The following is a 25,022-nucleotide window of genomic DNA, read 5'->3' on the forward strand; positions in this document are numbered from 1 at the left end:
ATTTACAACCTTTAATTTTTTCTTATTATATCTTACTTTTTTACATTTTATACCCCTGTTATTTTACACTTATGTTTTTGTTTTGTTTTTTTTCCTTTTGTAACTATGTGTTTGTATCTTTTTTAGCCCTGACGAAGCCCTGCAACATGGGGCGAAACGTTGGCTCAATAAAATAGTATAATTCTACTATTTGAGTTTTTTTGACCGCACCCGGACCATATTCCTTTTATATTTTTTATTTCTTCTTCACAGCTCAGACCATCTTCAAAAATGTTTTTGTGTCAAATTACATTATCATTTCTATGTATTATAAATTTATTTGTAAATATAAATAAATTTTAAAGGTAGCTTATGGCTTAAGAGTTTAATGGCACTGGCTTAATAAAAGAAAGCGACAATCTATGCTGTTACTAGATTAACCCTGTAAGGGCCAAAGCGATGAACTGCTTCAGCTGGACAGGATAATTACAGGGATCTACACAGGTCACTGTAGACTAAATAAACATACGTTTAACCTCAAGCTTACAGTGTCCCCTTGTGCAGATTCTGCAATGCTGAGGATGAGACGACACACCCCATTATATGTTGGTGTGTCCGATTTGCGGGTTTGAGGTTTGCACTGGATCCCAAGCAGTGTGAGCTGATCAATCCCTCAAGCTTTAATGAGCTCACCATAATGTTGGGAAGTTAATCACATGCTACACAATAGCCTTATTGGCCGCAGTGCTTTATGTAAATATAAAAAAAAATTGTAAATATGTTTTTTATTCAGTAAAGAAAAACAATATATTGAACTACAAAAAAATTAAACATAACTGATTCCAGGAGTTTACTCCAGTTGTCAGACAGAAAAAAGAGAACATTGTACTATAATATGAATATACTAACCTATATTAGTTCAGTATATTTTTCTTTGGTTATGAATGAGGTATTGAACCCTATCCTTGATGCATTCAAGATACCCACAAGTAAAAAGTGTTCTTCCTCTCTTCTGTTTCCCTATCCTACATCTCATCAGAAATCTATCCCCATGATCCCTGGAGTTTCATCCCCCCTCATTGTAAACTTCACCTCTTACTCTGCTACCGATAGTTCTCAGAATTCATCCCTCAACACAACCATTTTTTCCATTCCTGTTGTCTACATTAATATGTCTTGTATAGGCCTTCTATGGAGTCAAATGCAGTAAGCTGCATTAAGACACCCTCGATACAATCATCTGGTGTGATTTTCTTATTATAAGAATCTATATTTTCAGACTTTTCCTTTGACTAATTAGCTACAGAGTTAATGTACATCTGTAAAAATGTCTAATCCGAAAATGTTAAACATTAAATACAGTTTGAATTCCCAGTCCCCTGTGAATGTTGTTTTCAAAATCCATAATCCACATGTGTTGATCATCTTCAAACAAATTATCGACAATGGACTTTTATCAGAATCATGTCATAATTTTTAACACTAAAATCAATAGAAGGGAAGGCTTCCCCAGGCACCTCTCACTACCCCTGTTCAGGGGTGGACTTAGGATACTTACGTTATAAAATTAGTTAAATCGAGCTACATTGAAAAAGTAGCTATGATTAGAAAACGACGATCACCCATTGAAAACTTAAAAAATATATATAGAATTAGACATTAATTTATAGGAATGGCCACTTCAGGAATGTTCTCAGGCATGGTTGATGATCATATAATAAAAATATGGGACTAAAAATGTTAGATAAAGTATACTGGAAATTCTACCACCTTGGTAAAATGATTCACAAACTATTATATGAGACATTCCTTTATTAAATCTGCATTATGTTAATTTTTTAGAAGGAATGCATGAAATTAAAAAAATACTCATTAAAACAATCATTTATTTCTTATATATAAAATTGTATATGGAAAAAACACTAAAATAAACAATCATACAAGAAATTAAAAACCATTGCTACCAATGATAAAAAACAAGGAATGTTTAAATGGTGGTAATTGATAACTATAATCCATAATATCATTCTTAAATGAGAATTGGAGGTTATATTTTTTCTGAAGTGCTTTGAGTTAATGAACTTGTTTATTAGGTTACTTAAAAGATATTATCACTTTGATAATTATTTTACTTATGCATCATATGTAATATTGAATTACAAAAAAATCTTAAGTTAATCCTAAAGTTGCAGCTATCATGAAGAATCTGGTTGTACCACATTACCAGTTTTGCATGTGAAATTAAATAAAACAACAATTTATAAATAAATAATTGGAACAGAACTTTAATTCTTAAGTGTTAGCCCAAGCTAAGATAAATAATAAGCTAATTCAAACATGTTTTGCGCTGACATTATGGAAACATTAGGAGAGAACTTATGTCTTACATAAAACAGGTTAGTCCAGTCATAGGTTTTTAACATGACACAAATACTATACTAAGTAAATCGTTTTATGATGGAAAGTTGTGGAGTACAATAAAAAAAGTTTAAAATAATTTACTAGTAGGGAACGCTGTCTGTTGTTAATTAAACTACATTATTTTCAGTCAAATAAGGTATCACTATTATCTGTAATATTTATTCAGCATTTTTATGTATTTTATAATAAATGGTCATGAAATATTGAGGAGGCAGAAACCAACTTGCCCCACTCTCCCTCACCAGTGCTATCTACAGGTCTGTTCCAACAACCACTTGGGACTTTCCAGAACTGTAAGAATGCACACTGCAGATTTTGAGAGGAAAAATCCCTACTATGCAAACTCCACAGTCAGAAGTAGTTGTTGAAACAGACCTCATGAATAATACAAAAAGCTTCAAGAATTAATGGAAATTCTTCTGAAACAACTCAACCAGAGTTGGACTATTTATGACTCAAAATATTTTTAAAATATGTATTTTAAATAAAAAATACTTTTAGTATTTTGAAAGAAAAGTAGTACTAATGTCAAGTATCACAAGTACAAATTACAGTCAAGCGTTATGAATACAAATTACTATCATGCATAGTAATGTATTTGAATTACTTTGTGTATCTGAAATAATACTAAGTATTAAGTTACAATAGTGTTTTAAATACAATAAAAAATACTTCTTGCTATTTTGTATTTCATTACTTAAAAATAAAATCTATTTTTTTCTATTTCGTATTTTATCCTCTAAAATACAAGATATAAAAAATGGATTTTATCCCCTAAAACACAAGATTTAAAAAAAATTATTTTATAGTGTATTTTGAAATCCTAGCCAACTGTGCGGTCTAGGCCAATCACTACTGGCTATATCTGGACTAGGGCTAATTCATAAAGTGCTTAGAACAGATATTATAATTACTCTCAACGAATTTCTTTACTTTCGGGACCAGGAAATTAAAAATCTTTTTAAATGGAAAATTGTATAAAAGCAAGAAGAGGGTATCATATTTTTAAGTTAATAATAAAATTGGGTTATATCCATTCACATTTTATTAATTTTATCATGAAAAACTGATTTTCTATTAAATACAACCAGAAGAAAGACTTAGATTAGAAATCTACATTTAAAATTTTCAAAAATTATAACATGGAATAATACAATATCATAACTTGTTCTCTTTTCAAAACAACCAAAATAAGAAGATACAAATATAGTATATTGGATTATTTTTGCCTCGATAAGTATAATTACTAGCAGAATATAGGGAAACAAATTAATGAATAATCTTTAATTTAGCATGTACCCCCCCTCTGTGTAATCAATCACTAATACCTCAAATTTAATTTTTCAACTATTTTTATATCTTTTGAAAGAATGTAAAATAATCAAAATGTTCAAGAAACAAGTAAGTTGATGGTTATATGGAAAGGCATCAATTTGAAGTTATGTAAAGAAGGAACGCTTTCCCAAAATTCAGAGTAACCTGCTGACCTAATCTCTGCAGACGAGATTGTTCTATAACACGTTCAGGAAGCACATGCACATGGTTAAGGGAGCACATAAAGGTTTTTTGCACCTTATTCCTCCTCCATCTAAATCTAAGAATTTTCTATTGTCAATTGGCCATCAGAAATGGTCTTATCAAAACTTTATTTTACTCCCTTAACTTCAGACTTATTAAAACTCAAATATGTTTCTACTGAACAATATTTTAAATTGAATTACAAAACTGTTATAAATTTAAGAACTAGTTTTGTTCTTAGATTAATTTAATCAATTAAACATTGAAATCCCAAATTTAAGTTCATTCAAATTGAAGTATTTTGAAATTAGAACAGATAATTAAAAAATAGTAAGACTTTAGGTTATTTGGTGATTTTTATCAATTATTTTGAATCAGTTTTTTTTTTTTTTTTAAATCGATTTTATCATTTTTACTTTAAAATTCTAAACTAAAGCATTGAAATCTGAATAGATAATTTTAAAAAAAAGTTAAAAACTTTAGATTCTTAGGTGATTTTTATCAAGAGTTGTGACCGATTGTAGGAATAAATTGAGATTCAATCCAAAGACAATAATTATCTATTTACCCTATGATTATATATTTTTCTGAAAAAAACGCATTTCGTTTCTCTTTCAATGCTGTTAAGGTAGCAAAAAGTTTTAAGTTTGTGAGAAAACAACATGTAATTGGAAACCATCATTTTGAAACAATCACAAGCTGGCAATTTTCTTTTTAAATTTTAATCTTGAAGAGTAGAAAAAGGGACATAAAATTTTGGCATCTGTAAAATTTTGAAGGCGAATATGAATGATATTGACTAAATGGACCAACTTTTGTCATATTATCCTTGAAAAAATGCTTAAATTAGTAGCCGGAAAATTCTCAAGTAATACTGAGATTTGTCTATTCACATTTTTGAACTTGGACTAATGGATATTTTTTTTCGATTGGAATTATATGAACTTAAGAATTTAGAGGACTTAAGACTTTACTTATGTAAGTCCTTATTGTTTTTAGACTAGCCTAATTATCCTATACTTTGCTATCAATCCTCTCATCCACAACCTTCAAACAACAAAACATCACAGCTATAAAAAAAAAAATGCAACTATTCAATTAGAAACATAAATAAATATAAAACTTTGTTTTTGCGCATTGTCTGAAAAAAGTAGGGTTCTGTTTAGCATGTTTTCCAAAGTAACAAGCAAATTAGTAAATAATGTGTAGTGAATTAATATCATATTCCAACCTACATTGTCAATTATAGAGAGTAACTATAATACTTAAAAAATAAAGTAATTGTAAATAATACTTCTTTATTTCATAATAAATAGTTTTATTTAATTATTACTCATAATTTATAATCAGTTAGTTAATTTATCAGCGAAATATAATTAAATAATACTTGCATATTTGATGGAAATTTTATTTTTCAAAATTTATAATTAAAAAAAAAAATCATCAGGTGTTTTTTAATAATATGTTTCACTATCTTACCTTTACAAGTTATAATTTTTTTTTTTACACGTCTTAAGGTCAAAAATTAAAAACAAAGTAGTTCTCAATTCATTTATTTTTTTTCTTTTAGATCTTTTAAGTAATAAATTTAAATTTTATTATATATTTTTTTAAAAAATTGACTCACCAAATAATACTGAGGCAAATTAATAAGTAAAAAAATTAACGTTAAAATTAATATTTATTTATTTGACTGTTTTATTCTATTAAATTATTAAAAATGAAACTAATTGATTGTATTAAATTATGGAAATGCTTATTATGAAAAAAATATTAAATTATATGGAGGGGACAGTATCCTCAAAACATTCTAGAATAAAAAAAAAATGAATTAAAAACTATTATTAATTAAAAATACATTTTAAATGTATTGACATCATTCAATGTTTGACATAGTAAACAATGAATATATATAAAAAAAATTTAACTTAGAATAACGGCACTTTTAGGTTACCTAATTTATTGTAGGTTTGACTACCTGACAACCTTGTTCTAAGCCATGGAGCACAAGAGGTTTCGGAATCACATCATTGTTTTTTGGAGAAACAATAAACATTTTTTTTTTTAAATTAATAAAATTAATATTTTTTTAATAATCCTTAATAGAGACATGATATAAATCGTGATTTTCTTTTACACTCCATGGGAGTAATTTCCGGAAATGGTTGGGCACTGAACGTGGTATGTAATTTGCCTATAGCAAATGAAATATAACTCAACATCACCTTTATAAAGTGCATTAAATAAACTTAAAAAATAAGTCCAAGATTAATAGGCTAAAATAGACCTACATTACCACCTTCCGACATTGATACTAATTTTAAAAGAAAAACTTTACACTACATCTAAAACCTTACAAACATTACAAAAGAAATAAAATAAAATGCTCTTGTTTTCAATAAAAGAGAGCTAATAAAACCTAATAATTTATTGAAATATAATTAAAATAAATACTAAGCCATCTAAAATATAGATGTAAACTATAACTAAGTAACATCAATATGTACAAGAGGGAAAAGAAAATTATATAGTTATGTGTGTACATATAAACACACATACATATAAATATATATAATTATATATATATATATATACACACATAAACATTACTCGTGACGCTGAAGAGAAAATATATTTTTACATTCTAAAGTTTTTGATGAGTCATTTGAAAGTCGGAGAAGGAGAATCCTGTCTCTAAAAACAAAACAAAAAAAAACAATAAACTTTATAATAAAAAAATATAACATCAGTTTTAACCTGGAATATTGTATTATTCTATATTATTATATAATTCTATATTACTATATATTGTTCTATTAAAAAATAGAACAATATAATTGGTCACAGCAATAAGTTGATCAAACTGGCATATTGAGGACCAAAAAAGATTTATTTAAAAAGATATTTCTTATAGAAGTATTCAGAATGACATTTTAACTATCCATACAGAGTTTTTATTCAGCAGAACAACACCATCGGAAAATACTCGGTACTGAGACTATATCTAAACTGTAGACTGTAGATTCAATAGATCTGGGATATAATAACAGAAATGTAAGGATCAGCAATGAACAGTTAACCTTTTCAGCACTGAATACTTCTGGCTGAAATGGTTGGTAGGGACGGAACGTGGCTAGTATTGACCATCGCTGGGGCCGGAATATTTTTTGGCTACACTGAAGTGACTATTCAAGGCGCAAACAGTAATAAATTAAAGTAATTATTAAGGTTAAATAATTTTAAAGTGTTATTTTTGAGTATTAAAATTATTTATTATAAACATTAAATTTTACAATCAACTAAAAAACTTAATTTGATATATTGTAATATCCTCTTTTTGAGTAAATGGTTATTTTTTATGTATAAAGGGTTTTTAATATGTTTTATTTTATGTATTGTTTCAATATTGTTCATTTGCTTTGTTAAACCAAAAAGCAAGCTAACCAATTTTCATCAGGAAAATATGCAGTTACAAAAGATATCGTTCAAAGCCAAGATGGCGGGGCATTTCCTTTCAAAATTCTGTTGAATCACGGTCATGTTGAGCAGATTCAAATATTTTAAAATCTTTATTTAACTTCCCATCATAATTGTAGTTACAGTAAATTTGAGAAAAAATAGAAGTTAAGAATAAGTATTAAAGAAAATTATTCATAAAAGAAATCAAAATAAAATTTCAGTCAACATGTCCCAAGTTTCTCCTCTCTTTAATGTATCTTCCATGCACGGCATTTGTCTTCTATTTTTCCGAACTGATCCAAATGTGTTGGTTTTCTTGTCGTGGAGCAAAGTATACAATAGTGGGCTTGTACACCAATTATCTGTAATTACTACATGGCCTTTTTCGAGATATGGCTGAAGCAGCGTCATCACAACATCTCCAGAGATTCCAATTGCTACATCACTTATATTGACGTTTGTTTTTTGACCGGTATAAATTACAGAGTCTAGTATATAATTAATCATGCAGTCACACAGGGCAAACGATTTAATGCCAAACCTACTTCTCTTGGGACGGTAAAAATTGATTAAAATAACATCTGTCCTTGTAGAGTAAAAGACATTTGTTGATGCATAAATTTTCGTCCAGTAAGAATGAATGTGAAAAAGGAAGTTTTCATCTTCCTGATGACTGGCCTTATTTTGGCTAAAGGATCGTCATTGGTTATACAATTTTAGTTGAAATGCAACATTTGTAATAACATCATGTACCGATCCTGTGCCATAATTTTGCAGAAAATACCGCTTTTCAACAATTCGTCTGTCAACCAGTATTCCTTCAAAGAGAGTTTCTTCAAACACAGCATTAGCATTGAAATGCATAAAAATCTGTACATTTCAGACTGAAGCATCCTTCCAATACTTCAAATGGGAGCTCTTGTTATAGTCCATACCCTGTTGTATGCATTTGAAATAATTGTTTGTCTGTTTGGTAATTTTAGAAACTAATTCCCCTGGAAACATCATTTGAAAAGTGTATAAGGGTGTTGATTCTGGATTTAGATTTCCCTTTACTCTTGAATTTTGGTCGTCAAAGATATTCAGTACAGGAGTTAAGTTCCTTTTTGAACAGAATAATGTTCCATCTTGGTGAAAGGTATTCTAAATTTTCCTCTTCCAATGATGTACCTTATTTCCTGGGTAATTTTCTATTTGTTCTTCTTTCATCGATTGATTCTTCTGATTCACTGTCAGATGATAGTGAATCACTATATTCTATTTCACTTTCGTCCCTTGTGAAATATTCTTCAACATTTGGCATTTTGTAGAATGTCACAAATAAAAAATAATCAAACAAATTATATAGGGCACTATCGTTGTTGACGCGAGCAAGACCATGAGGTTCTTACATTCACAAGACGATACTATTGACTATATTATTTTGAGTCGAGAAAAGGTAAAATGGGATTTATGTTTCAGAAATTCCCAGAGATTTTTATGACCCTATTGGACCGGCCGTTACCTAAGGAAGGCAAATTACTAACGAGTGCTCCTGAATTAATTTTACATGAAAGTGACTACATATTGATCAAAAACCACATATAGTCCACGCCGATGACAGAGAAAACACATATATGCAGCCTTAGTCCACACGGATGACTTTTGACAAAAGTATTGCATATGCGTCCATAGAGCTCAAAGGGTTAACCATTGGAAAAGATATGAGATATTCTGAGATGCACCTGGGAAGGTAATTCTCTGCCAGATATATCACTTGAAGTAGTGAAATGGTTCTTATGTTCTTCTTCAGTTTATCAAGAGGGTTGTCCAATGAGTTTTTACATACTATTATTTTGTATATTTATGATTAATTCAGTTAAATATCTGAATTTAAAAAGAAACCAGAAATTAAAATATTTTATAAATGAAAGAATTTCATCAAAAACGATTATACTTACATGCTTTCTATGTAAGCAGCTATAACTTGGTTTGGGGCTCCAGACGAAACACTCCATCCTTCTGATTTCTTTATTCTGAAATACAATTGAACTAATTAATGTACACAATCTCTATTAGTTTATCTTACAAAAAATTTTACAGGTGCCTATACACTAGTTTTCTGAGCAACTCGTGTGATGTAGTGCTTCACTTTAAGTGTTTGCTATTCGTTGGAATTGATAATTTTGGCACTCCTACAATGGTCCATAGAAAACCCATAAACATTCAGAAGACATTTTAAAGTGCAAAATATAAAATATGTAAAAACCTTGTTTTTAAAAAAGTACCAATAATATTAATTACAAAAACATTTATGATTTAAGAGAACACATGAAACAAAACAAAAAAAATAAAAACACTTTTCAAAATTATTGAACAGATTATTTGATCATAATATGTTTTATTCCAGTCATTATCTTATAATTATAAATTTAATGAACTGAATGGATGAAGTTTATCATCAATTAAACTACTAAATGTTTCATCTTGGATAACATTATTCTGTACAAATTATTACAGTAAACTTTTCTTCTCCGAAATCAACCACTCTGATAATTGAGGTCAGAGGGGATTGCTTAAAAACTCTATTATTTCCCAAAATAAAATTTTGAGCATAAGATGCATTAACACACTGAATAAAATAAAAACTTAAAAACTAAAAAAATATTAATGTAAAAAAAAAAAATTAGAAAAGCATACAAAAATAGGTAACACTTACTAAAAAGAAATCTCTCTTAGGGGCCCAACCACCAGTCTGTTCATGGTAAACCTCAATTTGATCATCATCCCTCATGTCCAGCTGAAATAAAAATGCTGTAAATTTAGAGAGTAAACGAATGTCATTGATAACTGTTAAGGAATAGCAGTCGTAAGGTTAAGCTGTTTGATGACAAAGTATAATTTAACCATTTCAAGTTAGTTACTAATGCTGATCCTAGATAGTAGAGTAGATTGTTCAAGATTAAATTAAACATTCTTAACTTATTTTTAATGTAATTAGTGTAATCGATTATTATTTTTTTTTTTTTAAACATAACAATATTTAATGAAGAATGCCTCTCATTTATACTTTAAAATACAAAATTAATAAATCTAAAAATAAGATTTAAATCCTATAATTTAGTATATAAAATAAATATAATTTACTTCTCATGGAATCTAAACTTTTTCTCTCTAGAGTCTTAAAGGAATGAGTGACCAGCTATGTTGCAAATATTTCAACCTGATCATTAAAAAAATATGTCACACTTAATACTTGGTAAGCTGTTTTTTACAAATGAAAAATCAAAATAAACAGAAATAATTTGATGACCTCGATCATGAATCGCTTAAGCTGGAAAACTTCTTAAGCCAAAAACTGAATAACAATGGAGTGGTGTGATAAGAGCCTTGGTAAAAAGGGGTGTGGAACGAGGGGTGTTTCACAATTTAAAAACGTCATGTCTTCTCCAGAGAAAAGCTAACACTAGTTTGATGATGAGGAATTTTAACTTTAAATTGTATAAAAAGAGATGGTGGACAACAGGCAAATCGATACAATACAAAAGAAAAATATATGTACGAAGTAATATGTTGTGGATCACATAAAATTTATTAATGAACCGTGACTTGAGTCTCCAAAGGAAAAGAAACATATTTTGCGCACAAGACAAGAATTTACAGAAATGAAAAATATCTTAACAGCTAATGAGGTTTAATGCAAGAGAAAATAAATAAATCATTATTCCTATGTATGAACTGAATATAAATTGATCTGAATAGATATATAAATTTAGAACAGATACAAAATCATGTGTGAACCGAGTCAATAAATCATAAAAAATTATTAAATTTTAATAATAACAAAAAAAATCCCCCTAGTTTGTGCATAAACAGTTTCAAAATATGGGATTATCTTGTTTTATTTTTGTTATTACCAAAATTATCATAATCATGGGATATCACTGAGTAATTTGAGCCATCAAATTTATGAATTGGTTGAACTGTTATCTAAAAACAATTATTATAATCCAACAAACATATAAACTAAACACATTTCAGTGTCTCGAGCTCAAAAAAGTTATGCGAACTCATTGAATAATTCAAGACATAAAAATTCAAAATAAGCTAAACCATTCACTCAAATAACCATCACACACCTTCAAACAGACAGATTATAGTAAGTAAATACCTAATCATTTTATATATCCTATTTGTGACTATACTAGTTGGATAAAATTATCAAGGAAATCTGCATACCTACTACCAAGTTCCTAAGGAAAAAGCTTCTATGTTAGTGATCAAATGTTAACTCATTTAAATTCAGTACTACCCAAAGAGTATAAAAATATATCTTAAACATTACCGGATTAATGAAAAAGAGCAGGATCAGTCAAAGACCTTTTATATTTAGCAGTGTTGTAGAGTAAAGTTCGGAAAAGACAACTGTGACAAGTATCCCATGACGGCTATAGTTGGATTTATTTAGGTTTGATCCATCCTTATTTTGAGCGCTATCTTAAAAAAGCTTTATTTTTGGGCTTTAAAGCACAGAGTCCAACTTACCTAAGAATATATTTGGGCATTGACATCTGTTAAAATCTATACAACTCAATTATGATTGTCTCCATCCGCTGACTTATCTCTACCAGAGCTCTGAAACCTCTCACATTTTTTAATGACTTATATTAAAGTTCCAGTAAATATTTAAGAAACAAAATTGATATTTATCACTTCCTCCAGGAAATTCTCTTTCAAATGATACCTCATTCGTCAAAATCCATCGGTTCTGAGAGCCGGGAAAGGGATCGGTAGTGAATGGATTTTGACAAATGGAATAAGGTATTATTTGAAAGAGAATTTTCTGGGGGAAGTGACAAATATCAATTTTGTTTCTTAAATATTTACTGGAACTTTAATGTAAGTCATTCAAAAATGTGAGAGGTTCAAAGCCCTGGTAGAGGTAAGTCAGCAGATGAAGACAATTATATATATACACACACACATGATAAAACCCAGTCGTAAGTAGGTAAACCTACTTCCACTCCAATTAACTTGATCAAATCATTATTTTGGTCAGTCAAGAATCACTATGTGCATATCGAATTGTCTTCCTTGATATTATTCAGGAGGGTGAAGGGTGATGGTCGACATCACCTATAGTCTCTACAAGTGGGCTCAATGAAACAAACATCACTATAAGCAGCTGTCAGGGAATTTTTAATGGAGAAGCTGATATATTTTAAGGAATGGGAAGCACCCAGATTGTAACTTAAAAAACTATTAATGTTGAATATCCTCCTGACCCAGTGACAACAAATTTTCAGCCAATGTGCTATACTAGTCTTTCTGGTTATCAATAAAATCTCAAGCTCATTCCCTAAGAAAAAAAGAAGGGCTTATCCACTCAAACCATTCAAATGAATCCTTGGGCAAGAGATCTGATGGGAATTCATTTGAATTGAAAAAAGAGAAACTAATAGACAGGTTACAATGCTAGGATTACTCAATCAATATATGAATAATGTGCCTATGTTATTGAATAATATAAATTATATTTCAGTTGATAATAATATTTATTCGTTCCAAGCTGATTGAGTGATAAAACTTAAATTTATGAAAATTTAAATCAATATCATCAACAATCAATTGAAATAAGGGGAGGATAACACCATTTTTACAGATACAAAATTAAGGTTTTCCAGTATTTAAGAAAATAAATATGACATACATAAGAAATATTATCACCAAAATAAATCAACAAATGAAACAAACCCAATAGGAAAAAGATGAACAGGATAATGCTTTTAACATCATAATACATTATTATCAGTGCACTAATAATGAATTCTTGACACAGGGATACAACGTACCTCCCCAAAACAAACAGTGCACAAATAAACAAACAGTGCACTAATAAACAAAACAAAATATTGATATTTCTAATTTGTTGCACTATTCCATGTAACAAAGTGAGATAACAATAGGTCAATGATGAAAACAAATATAACTCTTTAACACTTCAAATTCCTAAATATTAAGTGTGGTATAAAATATTAAATCAGCTTTAAGGAAAACAATTACAGTATTTAACAAGTGGATAAATCATGTCAAACTAAATACCTGCTTAGGAGTATCATCATCACTAATCCGCTTCCCATCAAACAGAAATCTCAAACCGGACACAGGTACTCCCTTCAACATAAAAATATTTACAAAATCTGGGAGAAAAAGTATGCTATTGAGATACATTACAAGTTACTTACCACATGAGTGCTGTAAGATTTTTTTAGTTTTAAAAGTTGAGTAGACATTTTCAACCTGAAATGTATTCCATTCTGGTCCTATAACATCAAAGGAAATATGTAGCACAAGATAACCAAGGGTTAATCACACAAAGAAACAACTAAAAACAAGATTACATTGCCAACAACTTTGAGTTTGATATATTTGGAGCCATCTGATTCAGCACCATCAGCTATGTTGTTTTCCGGATTTGGATTAGGCTGTTCAGTTTCATTGTTGTCATTCTCTTTTTCAGGAGTTTCATTAGAAGTTTCAGGGGTTTCCTGAAGAAATTATTTATCTTAACATTATTAGCACTACAATCAAAACAACTAGTGTAACAAATAAATACCTCCTTATCATCCGACATTCTAATCGACTTACACCGTTATTTAGGAGAAACAAATCGGAAATTTAAATACAAAACTGCTCGATCAAGAAAAGCAAATAAACATTATTTATTTAACGTTAACGAAAAAACAACAACTCCATTGGGTTAATCTAAAGGAAGTAAACAGATGGATAAATTTTAATTACAGCATGTAATTTTGGAAAGCACCGCTCATGACGTCACTAAGTGTCTTATTGAATCCAAACTAATAACTATTCTAAAATAGTTTAAAGAGATTAATTACTCTTCTTGAGCTCTATAGCAAACAATATGTCGACTAGATTATAGATTTGTATCGAGGGAGCATAAATAAATAATAAAACAATTGCTAAAATTATAAATAAGAATATTAAAGTTCTCTACGAATAAATTTCGGAAGGTAACTAGTGGTGTGAGATGATTTTCAATTTTGTAAAGTGTTTTTTTATGTTATTCTTAATTAAAAGCTCTCCTATGTAAATAAATATATTTTTTCTTGTATTTAACCAGTCGAAAATTAGGATTTTTTAAAGTTAATTATCCACAGTGTAAATATATGAGAATTTTGGAACTGTGCTAACTTACGGGTCCCCTACACAGTCAGTCCGAATGACAATAAGACTAAAGATTGATCGTGTGGCTGATTCAAAATAACGACAAGATTCTTACTATTCGGTTTCTCATATATAAGCCCCAAACGGACTGATAATGTAGGGGCCTTGATAACTATCGTTTCGACTGATCATATAGGGTCAATTGATGTATTATTATCATGGTCAATTACTGTAAATCAGATTACTCCAAATTTGCAAAGGAGGGCACTGAGAAAGTGAAAGGGAGGCTGCAAATGCTTCGTTTATATTGGGCGTTTTACTGAATTCAGGCAGGAAAACACCGAAGTAATGGCCACACTCGTTTTCTGTTTATTACAAATTGAAAGGGACATTGGACAAAATTCTCACTGTTCGATATCTCATACAAGTAAGCGTAAGTTTGACTGATAGTGTAGAGGTATTCATGATTGAATCAGTCAGGTTTTTGAAAGACGACTGCCATTCCGACTTACGGTGTAGAGTAATCCCATTATAGGTTGTTTTCCTATGAGGAAGGTTAGATTAAAAGGTAGCTTTGTAAACTGTTGTAGTTATGTGTCTGTGTTATTATCGATATGACTAATTGCTCGTATTTGAGAATAATTTTTACTTGAAGAGAAATTTTTCAATTGTGGAAACGATCCTATCAATATTTAAAAATGACATTAATGGAATTTGTAGGTTGTGCTTGTACTGCGTATAGTCCAGTTTTAACATTGTGTATGTTTACAGTTTTTCATGATCCTATAAGAATTATAATTTTAGTGGCAAGTGCGTTCTATTGGTTACTTTCTTTGTTATTATCTGCGATATTTTGGAATTATGTAACATTCAGACATGTATTACCCCTTTGTATAATAGTTTCTGTTATATTCCAAGAAATTTTCAGATACATAATGTATTATATACTTAAAAAGGCTGAACAAGGATTGAAGAAAATTAATGTTCCAAGTACTAATAAAGACATAACTAGTAATAAACATGTTGTGCCATTTGTATCTGGTTTAGGGTTTGGTGTGATGAGTGGATGTTTTTCTTTAGCCAATATACTTGCTGAATTGGCTGGACCTGGAACTGTGGGACTCAAAGGTGGCTCGGAGTATTTCGGACTTATATCTTCTGTTCACACAATGATATTTACGCTTCTTCACACTTTTTGGAGTGTCATATTTTTTCCTGCTGTTGAAGAAAGGAACTTTTGGCAATTAAGTTGGGTCGTTGGAAGCCACCTACTGGTTTCATGTATGACTCTATTTAACCAGTCTGATATGTTTTATGTATCATTACCAGTTGCATTTTTAGTTCTTTTGTTTACAGCTTATATTTCTTTATGTTGTGTTTGTAAGAGGTCCGTGCAGTCCATATCCTTGCATGAACATGTACAAAGTTGAAATAATGTTTGCCATATTGGCATTTGTAATAAGCTGTTGAATTGGAATTTAGTTTATCATTGTCAGCGCTCACGTTTCCATTTAGCAACTGTAATACGACACATACAATGTAATGTACAATAATTCATATAAATAATTTTTTACCAAGTGTCTTAATAAATAAATCGTAGTATGCCTAATTGGGTGCAGAAGACGTTCTGCACATTAGTTATAAGTTATAATTTTTCTGGAAAATGAATGTCAATATGGAAATTTATTACATTAAGGAGTGATAGTTCTCTTATTGTTTTATAAAAGCCGTCCCTTTTTGGACTCGTGGTCTTATTATGAAGTAATGGCCCTAATAATGTTTCTGATCCTTACCAGCACCTCAACTCAAATATTGTTCTGTTTAATATATTATTCCCCCAAAGTATTTTAGTTTTGTTGCTTTAAATGTAATGAAATATTGTTTATGGTAATTAGCATCTTTTATAATGAAAAATTGTCTATTCTTAGCAAGTGATACTTAAATTCTTTTAGTTGTTTCCTTCTCCTTTCTATACCATATGTCAAGTGATCAACAATCATTGTTCCATATTTCTGAAAACAAAACTGTTAAAATCTTTAAGTATAGTCAATTTGTGTTACATACCTTTACATTTGAATTAAATGTTCATTGACAATTATGTATTTAGATATCTTTTTACTTATTTTGTACGATGGCTTAGTAACACTTTTAATTATGTTTTAACTAAGAGTTATATGTATTGTACTGATTTTTTCTAAAGTTAGCCTTTATTTTTTTATTTTTAATTGTTTTATTTTGCTTCTCTAAAAATTAAATAATTTATTAGTTCTAAGAAAGCTTTAACTGACATTAGCCAAAGTTCTAGCTTGTTTAATGAAAATCAATAATTACGCTATATTCCATAATTATTAAATGGTAATTTATGCTAATTGATTAAAATTATTTACCTAGTTCGTTTTTGTCCATATACCATTCTTTACGAGTGTTTGTTGAATTGTTCCCCAGAAGAATGAAATTATCACACTTACTCTTAAATTTGAAATATTAATTTATTGTAGTGTTATTTTATATTCTGATTTTTTAATAAGTCTTTTCTATGCTTTGAAATCTGGTTGCTTTTTATTGTAAATATGATACTTGATCAATTTTTTTTATGTGAAAAATATTAGTTTATTTATATGTATATTGCTATCAATATATTATTATTAATTTATTTTATACCAGCATTTGGTAAAGTTTGTCAATTTCTTCAAAGTTGCAAGCTTGGGTGAGTGCTTATTAATGATACTTAAAGAAGGGGTTGTTACAATTTTTTTTATTGTAAAAAATTGTTAAAATTTAAGGTAATGAAATCAAATTTAATGTTTTTTTAAAATAGGGTTTTTTGCATTTTTTTTCTATTTGTAACCCTGTTGAAATTTAATGTTTTTTTCCTTGTTTTAATCTTATTACTTCTGTGGCATTGATTAGTTTTAGTGGTGTGTTAAATTTTATTCAACCCAATAACACCAGCCATGATATTGATAATATCTATATATTTTAGGGCTAATGTAATTATTTATGTATTACATAGGATTGGGATCATCTGATCGTTAATACAACTGTACTTCAGATTCTGGTTGTCTATCGATGAGGATTCCATAGATGGCTGAAGTATTTTTTAATTTTTCTATAATTAACTACCTTCTTGGCTTCCTCAATAAATCTTAGCCAGATAACTCTTGCACGATCGCTTGGCAGTTGAGGACATCCAATAGGTCTCTAGCATTTTTGAATGTTAGCATCCTTCCATCTAAGCTATAATCTGCCTCTTCCTCTGATCCAGTTGAAGGTTGTGTGAACCTACTTTCTTCAAATATCTTCTAGCATTCTTGTAATATATCCAGCCCAACGCAGTCTTTCAAGCTTGATGTGCCTCATCACTTCTGCATCTCCTTACAAATCATAGATCTCTGTGTTCCTCTTTATAGCTAAGGATCTTCACCAAAGAGAATAAATATCTCCTCTTCAGTTCTTGTGATAGTCCAAGTCTCCGATCTGTAGGTAAGAACAGGTCTGATGAGTGTCTTGTAAAGGAAACATTACACATTACGTGCAGCAGAAGTTGGCCAAGTTCTCAGATGTTTGCTGAGACCAAAATAACACCTATTCATTTGCAGGCTAGTCTCGAGAGATATCTTATTTCCCCAGCTTATGGCTGAGCAAGAATAAAAAGGTGGTGTGTTATTAGTAAAGAAATCTCTATACTCTTGGGACTTCTCCAATATTATCCAGAGGCCTTTTAAGAAACGTCTTTCCCCCCCTCAGCCTTGATTCTGTTGATTACCTTACTAAAAGTTGTTTAGAAAGTGTTGATGTATAACTAATAAGCTTTTGAGTGGAGAAGATGGTCAGGGGGTGCAACAAATAAACAAAAAATTATTTTTTCGTGCCGACGTTTCAACCTGAATTTCAGGTCTTCATCCGGGAGCTTTAGCAGAGGTTCATCTCCTCCCCCGACCATCTTCTTCACTTATTAATCTACGGTCAACTATATAGACCTCATTAAAAGCTTTTGTATTGTTTTGAGAAACATTTTAGACTCCCACTAAACTAAAAACGTATAATTTTAATAAACCTAACCTTGTATTTTTTTTTCTTTAAATCAGGCCTGAAGCTAAAAAAAAAACTAGCAACTTAAACCTAAATCTTGAAAAATGGGATTTAGTTTATTGTGCCTTCTGGAACTGACATTATTTAATTGAACTACAACCATTTCCCTCTTACACAACTGATTAATTTATCACTATCAAAAGTTTTCAAAGGTACTTAATATGGTGGTTAAACAATTAATAAGTTGTGAATTTTCAATTATAATTTTTTTAAATGTTTTTCTTTTTAAGTAATTCATGAAAGAAGTGTTTATTCCAGCATTTTAAAATCTTTAATACTTGGAAATATATAACAACCACAGTATAAATACAATTGGCAATTTAAACTTATCTGAGGTCGAGTAATCAGAAGTTTAATTCATTATGTTTTTATGTACCTGTGGAAAGTCTGATTAGCAAATGTCACTGTATGAATGTTCGGCTCAATGTCTACTTTAAAAAAATAAAAGAGCAAAATACCACTATGTTAAATCAAGTATACTTTAGTACAAAATTTACAAAAGTAAATGTAAACAGAAGACGGAGCATATGCTTAACAAGCATGTATGGTAAATAATAAATATTTCGAAGGTAAGATGATACTGCTGCTAAATTGGATTTTAGTGTATGGGTGACGACCTAGGGAAGCTTTCCCTTCTATCATTTTTGGTGTTATGAATTCCTTCGAGAGATTCATACTGTTTTCTAATTTTACCCACTTTTATTAATATTATTCCATTTAATCAATTTTTGTTATCATAAGTCTCCTGTCAATTTTACTGTCCATAAAATTTACCATATATGTCAATGATATGTTCACTTCTCTGTAGGCTAAATGTCACTGGACAAAAATATTTATAATGTGGTGTTTATTGTTGACTGGATTAAATATGAGGATAAAAAAGAAGCATTTAAGGGTCAGGAGTGTTGTCAGTATGTTACACAAACAAGTCAAACTTTTACTTATAACTCTATTAAATATTATATAAATATATGTATTATAATATATAACAAAAATATTATATATGTATTACTATAGTATATACATTATTTACTTATTTGTGTATCATTACTCACCATACACACGACCATCTTCTTCTGATGATAAATATTTATATCAGGATAAATAATAGACACAACCAATATTTATCACTTGGGACAAAAATTTAATAAAATAAAGAACAAAAAATGTCATTGGATTCAACTGAAACTACAAGGGGATATAGCTAAAACCGCCCAGTAATATCTGAAAGAGGCAGGGGAAAGTACACTGCGAATTACACTTGTCTTATGCAGGAAAAGGGGCCAATCAACTACACAGAGTAGTGGTCCAAGAGGAACTGATAGGCTTCCCTCTCACAACTCTAAATAGGTAAGCATTCTCTCTTTTATTGAATCTCCAAATTAAATAATATCCCAACTTCTTTATTATAATTAGTGTAGTAAGTTTGAACTTATAATCCTAAAACCGAGGAGGGGGATGAGAAAAATTCATTCCAATTTTTGATTTCTTAAATGAAAACTAAACATTTAGGAGTTGAAATTTATGACTGTACCAATCCAAATTAAGGGGAATAAAAAATGCTTGCTGTTTTAAAATGTCTAAAACAATTGATTTTACATTCCAAGCTTCATATCTTTAAAACTACTAACATCACTAAAAAAGGTAGCAGAGCATCATTTAAAGTAGAGTATTTTTTTTAAAAATGTGAGCCATAGTAGAGCTGTTTACATTCAATAGTTCCTGAGATAACTATAATTAAAAAAATCAATAGCTAGTGAATTTATTTTGGGAAAACTACCTCAGGGATAATTAGACATACACATGTCTGCCAGAACTCTAGTTGAAGTACAATAAAGTAGTAGTCTCCATGATATTTACCAAAATAACTTTACAAAGTTTAGATTTTTCATTATTTGGAAAAAAATGTTTGTTTTTTTTAAAAACAGTGTCTCGGAAACAATTGAACCTAAAGACCTGCTTATATTTTAGCAAATTATAAATATGCCATGAATTTTTAGGAAATTAAATTTATTTTAGAAAATAAACAATATATTTTGAAATTTTTTAGTGTCGGGTGTAGTTTTATCGATATGGAGCTCTGAATGAAAAACGAGTGATAATTTTAGGTGTTTCTTGAATAAAATAAAGTTCAAAGGGGTCCGTCTCCCTTTAATACTTCTATATTTATTTGTTAATGGAATTGACCATATCCCTTGTTAAGTCTAGGTAAAATCTGAACCATTTTCTAATACATTTTTTTTTTTTTTACTTAAAATTAAATTTTTCTTATCTTCTGGAACAGTAACCATTTTGTATTTCCCTTAACTATAGCTGGCAGACTCATCAATTTTGATTCTTAACTGTGTATAGTTTTCACTAATGTAATAAACAATTAGGGTCAAACAATGCTTTTTTTTTCCTCGGGGCTCTTGGACTTTAACTTACTGTTTTTAAAAACATTAGCAGCTGCTGATGTTTTGGATTTTTACCACAAGTGTTTTATAAACATAGTTACCATCAGATATTTAAATTATAGTCATCTATAATAAAATAAAATATTTTGCTAAGAACTTGCATTTAGGTCAACTAGTAACTATTTCATAATTGTATGCATATAATACATTATAACTAACTAATATAATGAAAATTATATCCATCAAATATATTAGTTTATTAATTTTTTGTTTGAAAGTAGGTACTTAAATTAAAATATAAATTTATTTTGATTCTTTTCTCTCTTTAACTTCAGTCTTTTCCAACATTTCCTCTTTGGCCATTATCAAAGAGACTCTTAAAATTGAGCTATCTAAATTTTTAATTGCAGCCTATAATAATGAAGTCGATTATTTTCAACATTCCCTTATATTATTTAACAATTAGCTAATTTATAATCACAGTATCCTTATAAAATCTAACAGGTTTGTTGAGTGTAATATTAATTGATAATAAATAAGCAAATTGTTAAATATTTAAAGTGAATGAAATAATATATATGTTATAAAAATTATATAAAGAATATATCTGTTATAAATAAGAACATATATGTTTATTATCAACTTGGGCATTATAGCCTGCAATAAAAAAAAAATTTAAAACTTGAATCAATAAATTTTAAGTGTCTTTCTTCTTCATAATGGCATTAAGGTCGAAATGTTAGATGCTTTATAAGTTGAAATGTTTAAACTTATAAAGCATGTTTGAAAATGGAGAAAATCCGAAATGTCAGCAGTTAATAAGTTTTAAAAAAAATACAAATAATATATAAAATTGATTGAAAGTTAATCTTACAACTCAATTGAAAATTTAACAAATACACTAAAAGGATAACGCAACATCCACATATATATGACAGATATAAATTCCTCCAAATACAAAATAAAAATATGCTGATGCAGAAAGATCTATTAATGAATCTTATTATGATGAGCATCATGGCCAGGTCATCAACAAACTGATCTTAAAATTGTTCAATTGTTGAACAGAGTTTATTCTATATCTAAATATATTTCTGACTTTTCAGCCCATTCTATTGGCCATTTTTATCTTCACTCCCTGTCAACATATTAAAATCTGTTTTTAATCAGACAAATCTAGGAAGTATTTTTAAGAGTTTATTTAAAATTCTGCTTATTCCCAGCTTTTTACTGAGGTCATTTTTCTTTTACAAATATATGAATGATGTTTTATTTATAAAAAAAATATAATAAAATGGATCTCTTCAAATAATTAAGAACATGTAGACCATGGAAAAAATATGTCTGTCGAATCCTGAATGCAACTTTAATTAAAACACATGAAAAACAAAATAATTTATAAACTTTAAAAAATCAACAATATATTTTATGTTAAAATAAACAAACCAACAATATCTAACTTGAAAAAAAAAAAAAACTGGTATGGCATTGAGTTGTTTCCAGTGCATCCTGTACATATAGGGTGTTTTTTTAAGCCCGATAGAACTTGAAATTGTAAAAAATAACACAAAAAATTAAATTGTAATCAAAATTTTTTTTTTATTCGAAAGATCAATACGTGACATTAACATTTGAAAATGATTTCGGGCATATGGGCACCGCGGCTGTTCTTGACGAAGCGCATTCTGGACGTCCAATTTTGGGCCACTTTTTCGAGCACTGCTGGCCGTATGTCACGAATAACACGAACAATGCTGGCCTCCAAGGCGTCAATTGTTGCTGGTTTATCAGCATAAACCAGTGACTTCACGTAGCCCCACAGGAATAATCGAGAGGTGTCAAATCGCACGACCATATGCGGCAATTTTGCTTATTAACAAACCCGTTAAGCCAAAAATGCGCCTCATCGCTGAACACAATTTTACAGAATGCGCTTCGTCAAGAACAGCCGCGGTGCCCATATGCCCGAAATCATTTTCAAATGTTAATGTCACGTATTGATCTTTCGAATAAAAAAAAAATTTTGATTACAATTTAATTTTTTGTGTTATTTTTTACAATTTCAAGTTCTATCGGGCTTAAAAAAAAACCCTATAGTTGCTAAGAGCTCTCTAATTAGAGCTTTTAGGTTGACAGTTATTGATACTTTCATGCATCATTAAAATAAGTAATTCCATTACACTGGAATATCCTCCGCATGGATACCAGATCAAAATTAATATTTTAAACAAGATTAATTAAACAAAAAAGTTTATTACTGTTCAAATTATATATATTAAAAGCTTTTCATTCATATTTGTAATATATATATATATAGATTTAGAATAAAACTGTAATAAGTTTTTGTAATTATATAATTTTGTATTAAAAAATGTGGGCTTAATATTGTTCAGGAGGTTTGTTATTAAGTCAATCTGATTTCTATTTAATTATAAAAAATGAATCCCACTAAAAAAACAAAATAAAGTTATTATAAACCAAATTTTATTTTAAAATTATAAATATGATAAGTAATAAACAAAATTAAAAGGAGAACTGAAATCTCTCGTTACCTGTTATGTTCTAGTCTCTTGTTTTTTATTAGGATTTATTTTAGTGTTCATAAAATAAATAAAACTTTGTTACTTGACTAAGCTATGGCCGATTTCTATACCAGCATTCAATAAAATTGTACTACAATACAAAATACTATTAAGTTGTGATATTTTATTTCTCATGTCCTGATTAGAACCAAAACGGCTTAATGACTTGGAAAAATAAATAAAAGGTAAATAGGAATTAAAATCATCGCTTAATCATATTAATTTATTTATATGCATAGTTGAACATATGTTAATAAATCGTACATATTACAGAATCAACAAAACTTCTTTAATATATATTTATACTCGTAGTACTATTTACAAACAGTTTAAATTGGCCTGGCTGGAGATAATTCTGGCTTAATAGCTACAACTTTAAAATTCAATAATGCTCTCGTAAATAATTATAATTATAAGCAGGGAAGATAATTTAATCTTTGAGCTCCTTTTCGAATCTTATTAAAAAAAAAATTATAGTTATTTTTTATTATAATTTTTTTATTGATTTTATTATTTTTTTTGGGGAGAGGACACAATGCGTATTTACAAGCAATACCCAAAACGAGCATTAGAATAAAATATATGCAATATTACAATATAAACATTAAATTACATTTATTCATAATTTACAAATTCTGAAAAATATACTCTTTCTCTAACATAAAATTAATCTTTTTAATCTTCCTGATTAAGTACCCTTAAATTAGAAACAAAAAAAAAAAGTTAAAGGAACTCAAACATAGGCATCTTATCTTATCATTATAAGCGACCACTTTTATGTGGGGCTCGATTAGGCAGTTTTTACTTTGGACAAATTATTCATGTCTATATGATTGGTGTGTTAGAATACATAGAATACCAGCCAGAAACTCAAATCATCAAATATAACATTTTCATCATGTGGCAAAGAATATCACAGTTAATATAAAAAACACCAATAGTCGTTCATTTCAAAGAGGCAAAATTGTTATTTAATGAAGCACATTCAAACATATTTTTATAACAATTAATTATAAAAAATTAAATATATTAACTTTTGTTCAATTTAATCCTTAAAGCTTGAGCAATGTGCATACATATTTTCCCCCTAGTTTTTTGCTTAACATATTACACTTCAACAAATAAGAGTCACTTTAAAATAGCTGCGAGTTATCAATTCGGGAGGGACTAGTTTATATATACATTTTTATTTTTCACACTTACAATAATTAGAATAAAAGATATTAATTGTCTTAACATATATTTAAAAAAAAAAAAAAGAATTTAACATGAATGATAAACATGTACTCTTTAAAGGAACTTAGCATTCTACGTCATGCACGCAAGGTGTTCTGTTATATCACGTAAGTTATATTATAAACAAAATTAGGTAAAAGACGCAAAAACATACATGTATGTTTTTTATATA

General features: G+C 29.0%; 2 protein-coding genes across 2 annotated transcripts; one reads left to right on the plus strand and one right to left on the minus strand.

Moving 5' to 3' along the window:
- Positions 1 to 6,531: 6,531 nt before the first annotated feature.
- LOC106689390 (small ubiquitin-related modifier) lies at positions 6,532 to 14,364 on the minus strand. The gene is made up of 7 exons (XM_014434333.3): positions 13,973 to 14,364; positions 13,758 to 13,904; positions 13,602 to 13,679; positions 13,459 to 13,530; positions 10,076 to 10,156; positions 9,318 to 9,392; positions 6,532 to 6,612 (listed from the first exon to the last, which is right to left on the minus strand). The coding sequence occupies exons 1-7, from the start codon at positions 13,988 to 13,990 to the stop codon at positions 6,580 to 6,582; spliced, it is 504 nt and encodes a 167-aa protein (XP_014289819.1). The 5' UTR covers positions 13,991 to 14,364; the 3' UTR covers positions 6,532 to 6,579.
- Positions 14,365 to 15,100: 736 nt separating this feature from the next.
- aph-1 (gamma-secretase subunit Aph-1) lies at positions 15,101 to 16,235 on the plus strand. The gene has a single exon (XM_014434332.3). The coding sequence runs from the start codon at positions 15,243 to 15,245 to the stop codon at positions 15,972 to 15,974; it is 732 nt and encodes a 243-aa protein (XP_014289818.1). The 5' UTR covers positions 15,101 to 15,242; the 3' UTR covers positions 15,975 to 16,235.
- The last annotated feature ends 8,787 nt before the right edge of the window (positions 16,236 to 25,022 follow it).

This window comes from Halyomorpha halys, unplaced genomic scaffold (genome assembly GCF_000696795.3).
Source record: "Halyomorpha halys isolate HHAL.00 unplaced genomic scaffold, Hhal_1.1 Scaffold1348.1, whole genome shotgun sequence".
NCBI lineage: Eukaryota > Metazoa > Arthropoda > Insecta > Hemiptera > Pentatomidae > Halyomorpha > Halyomorpha halys.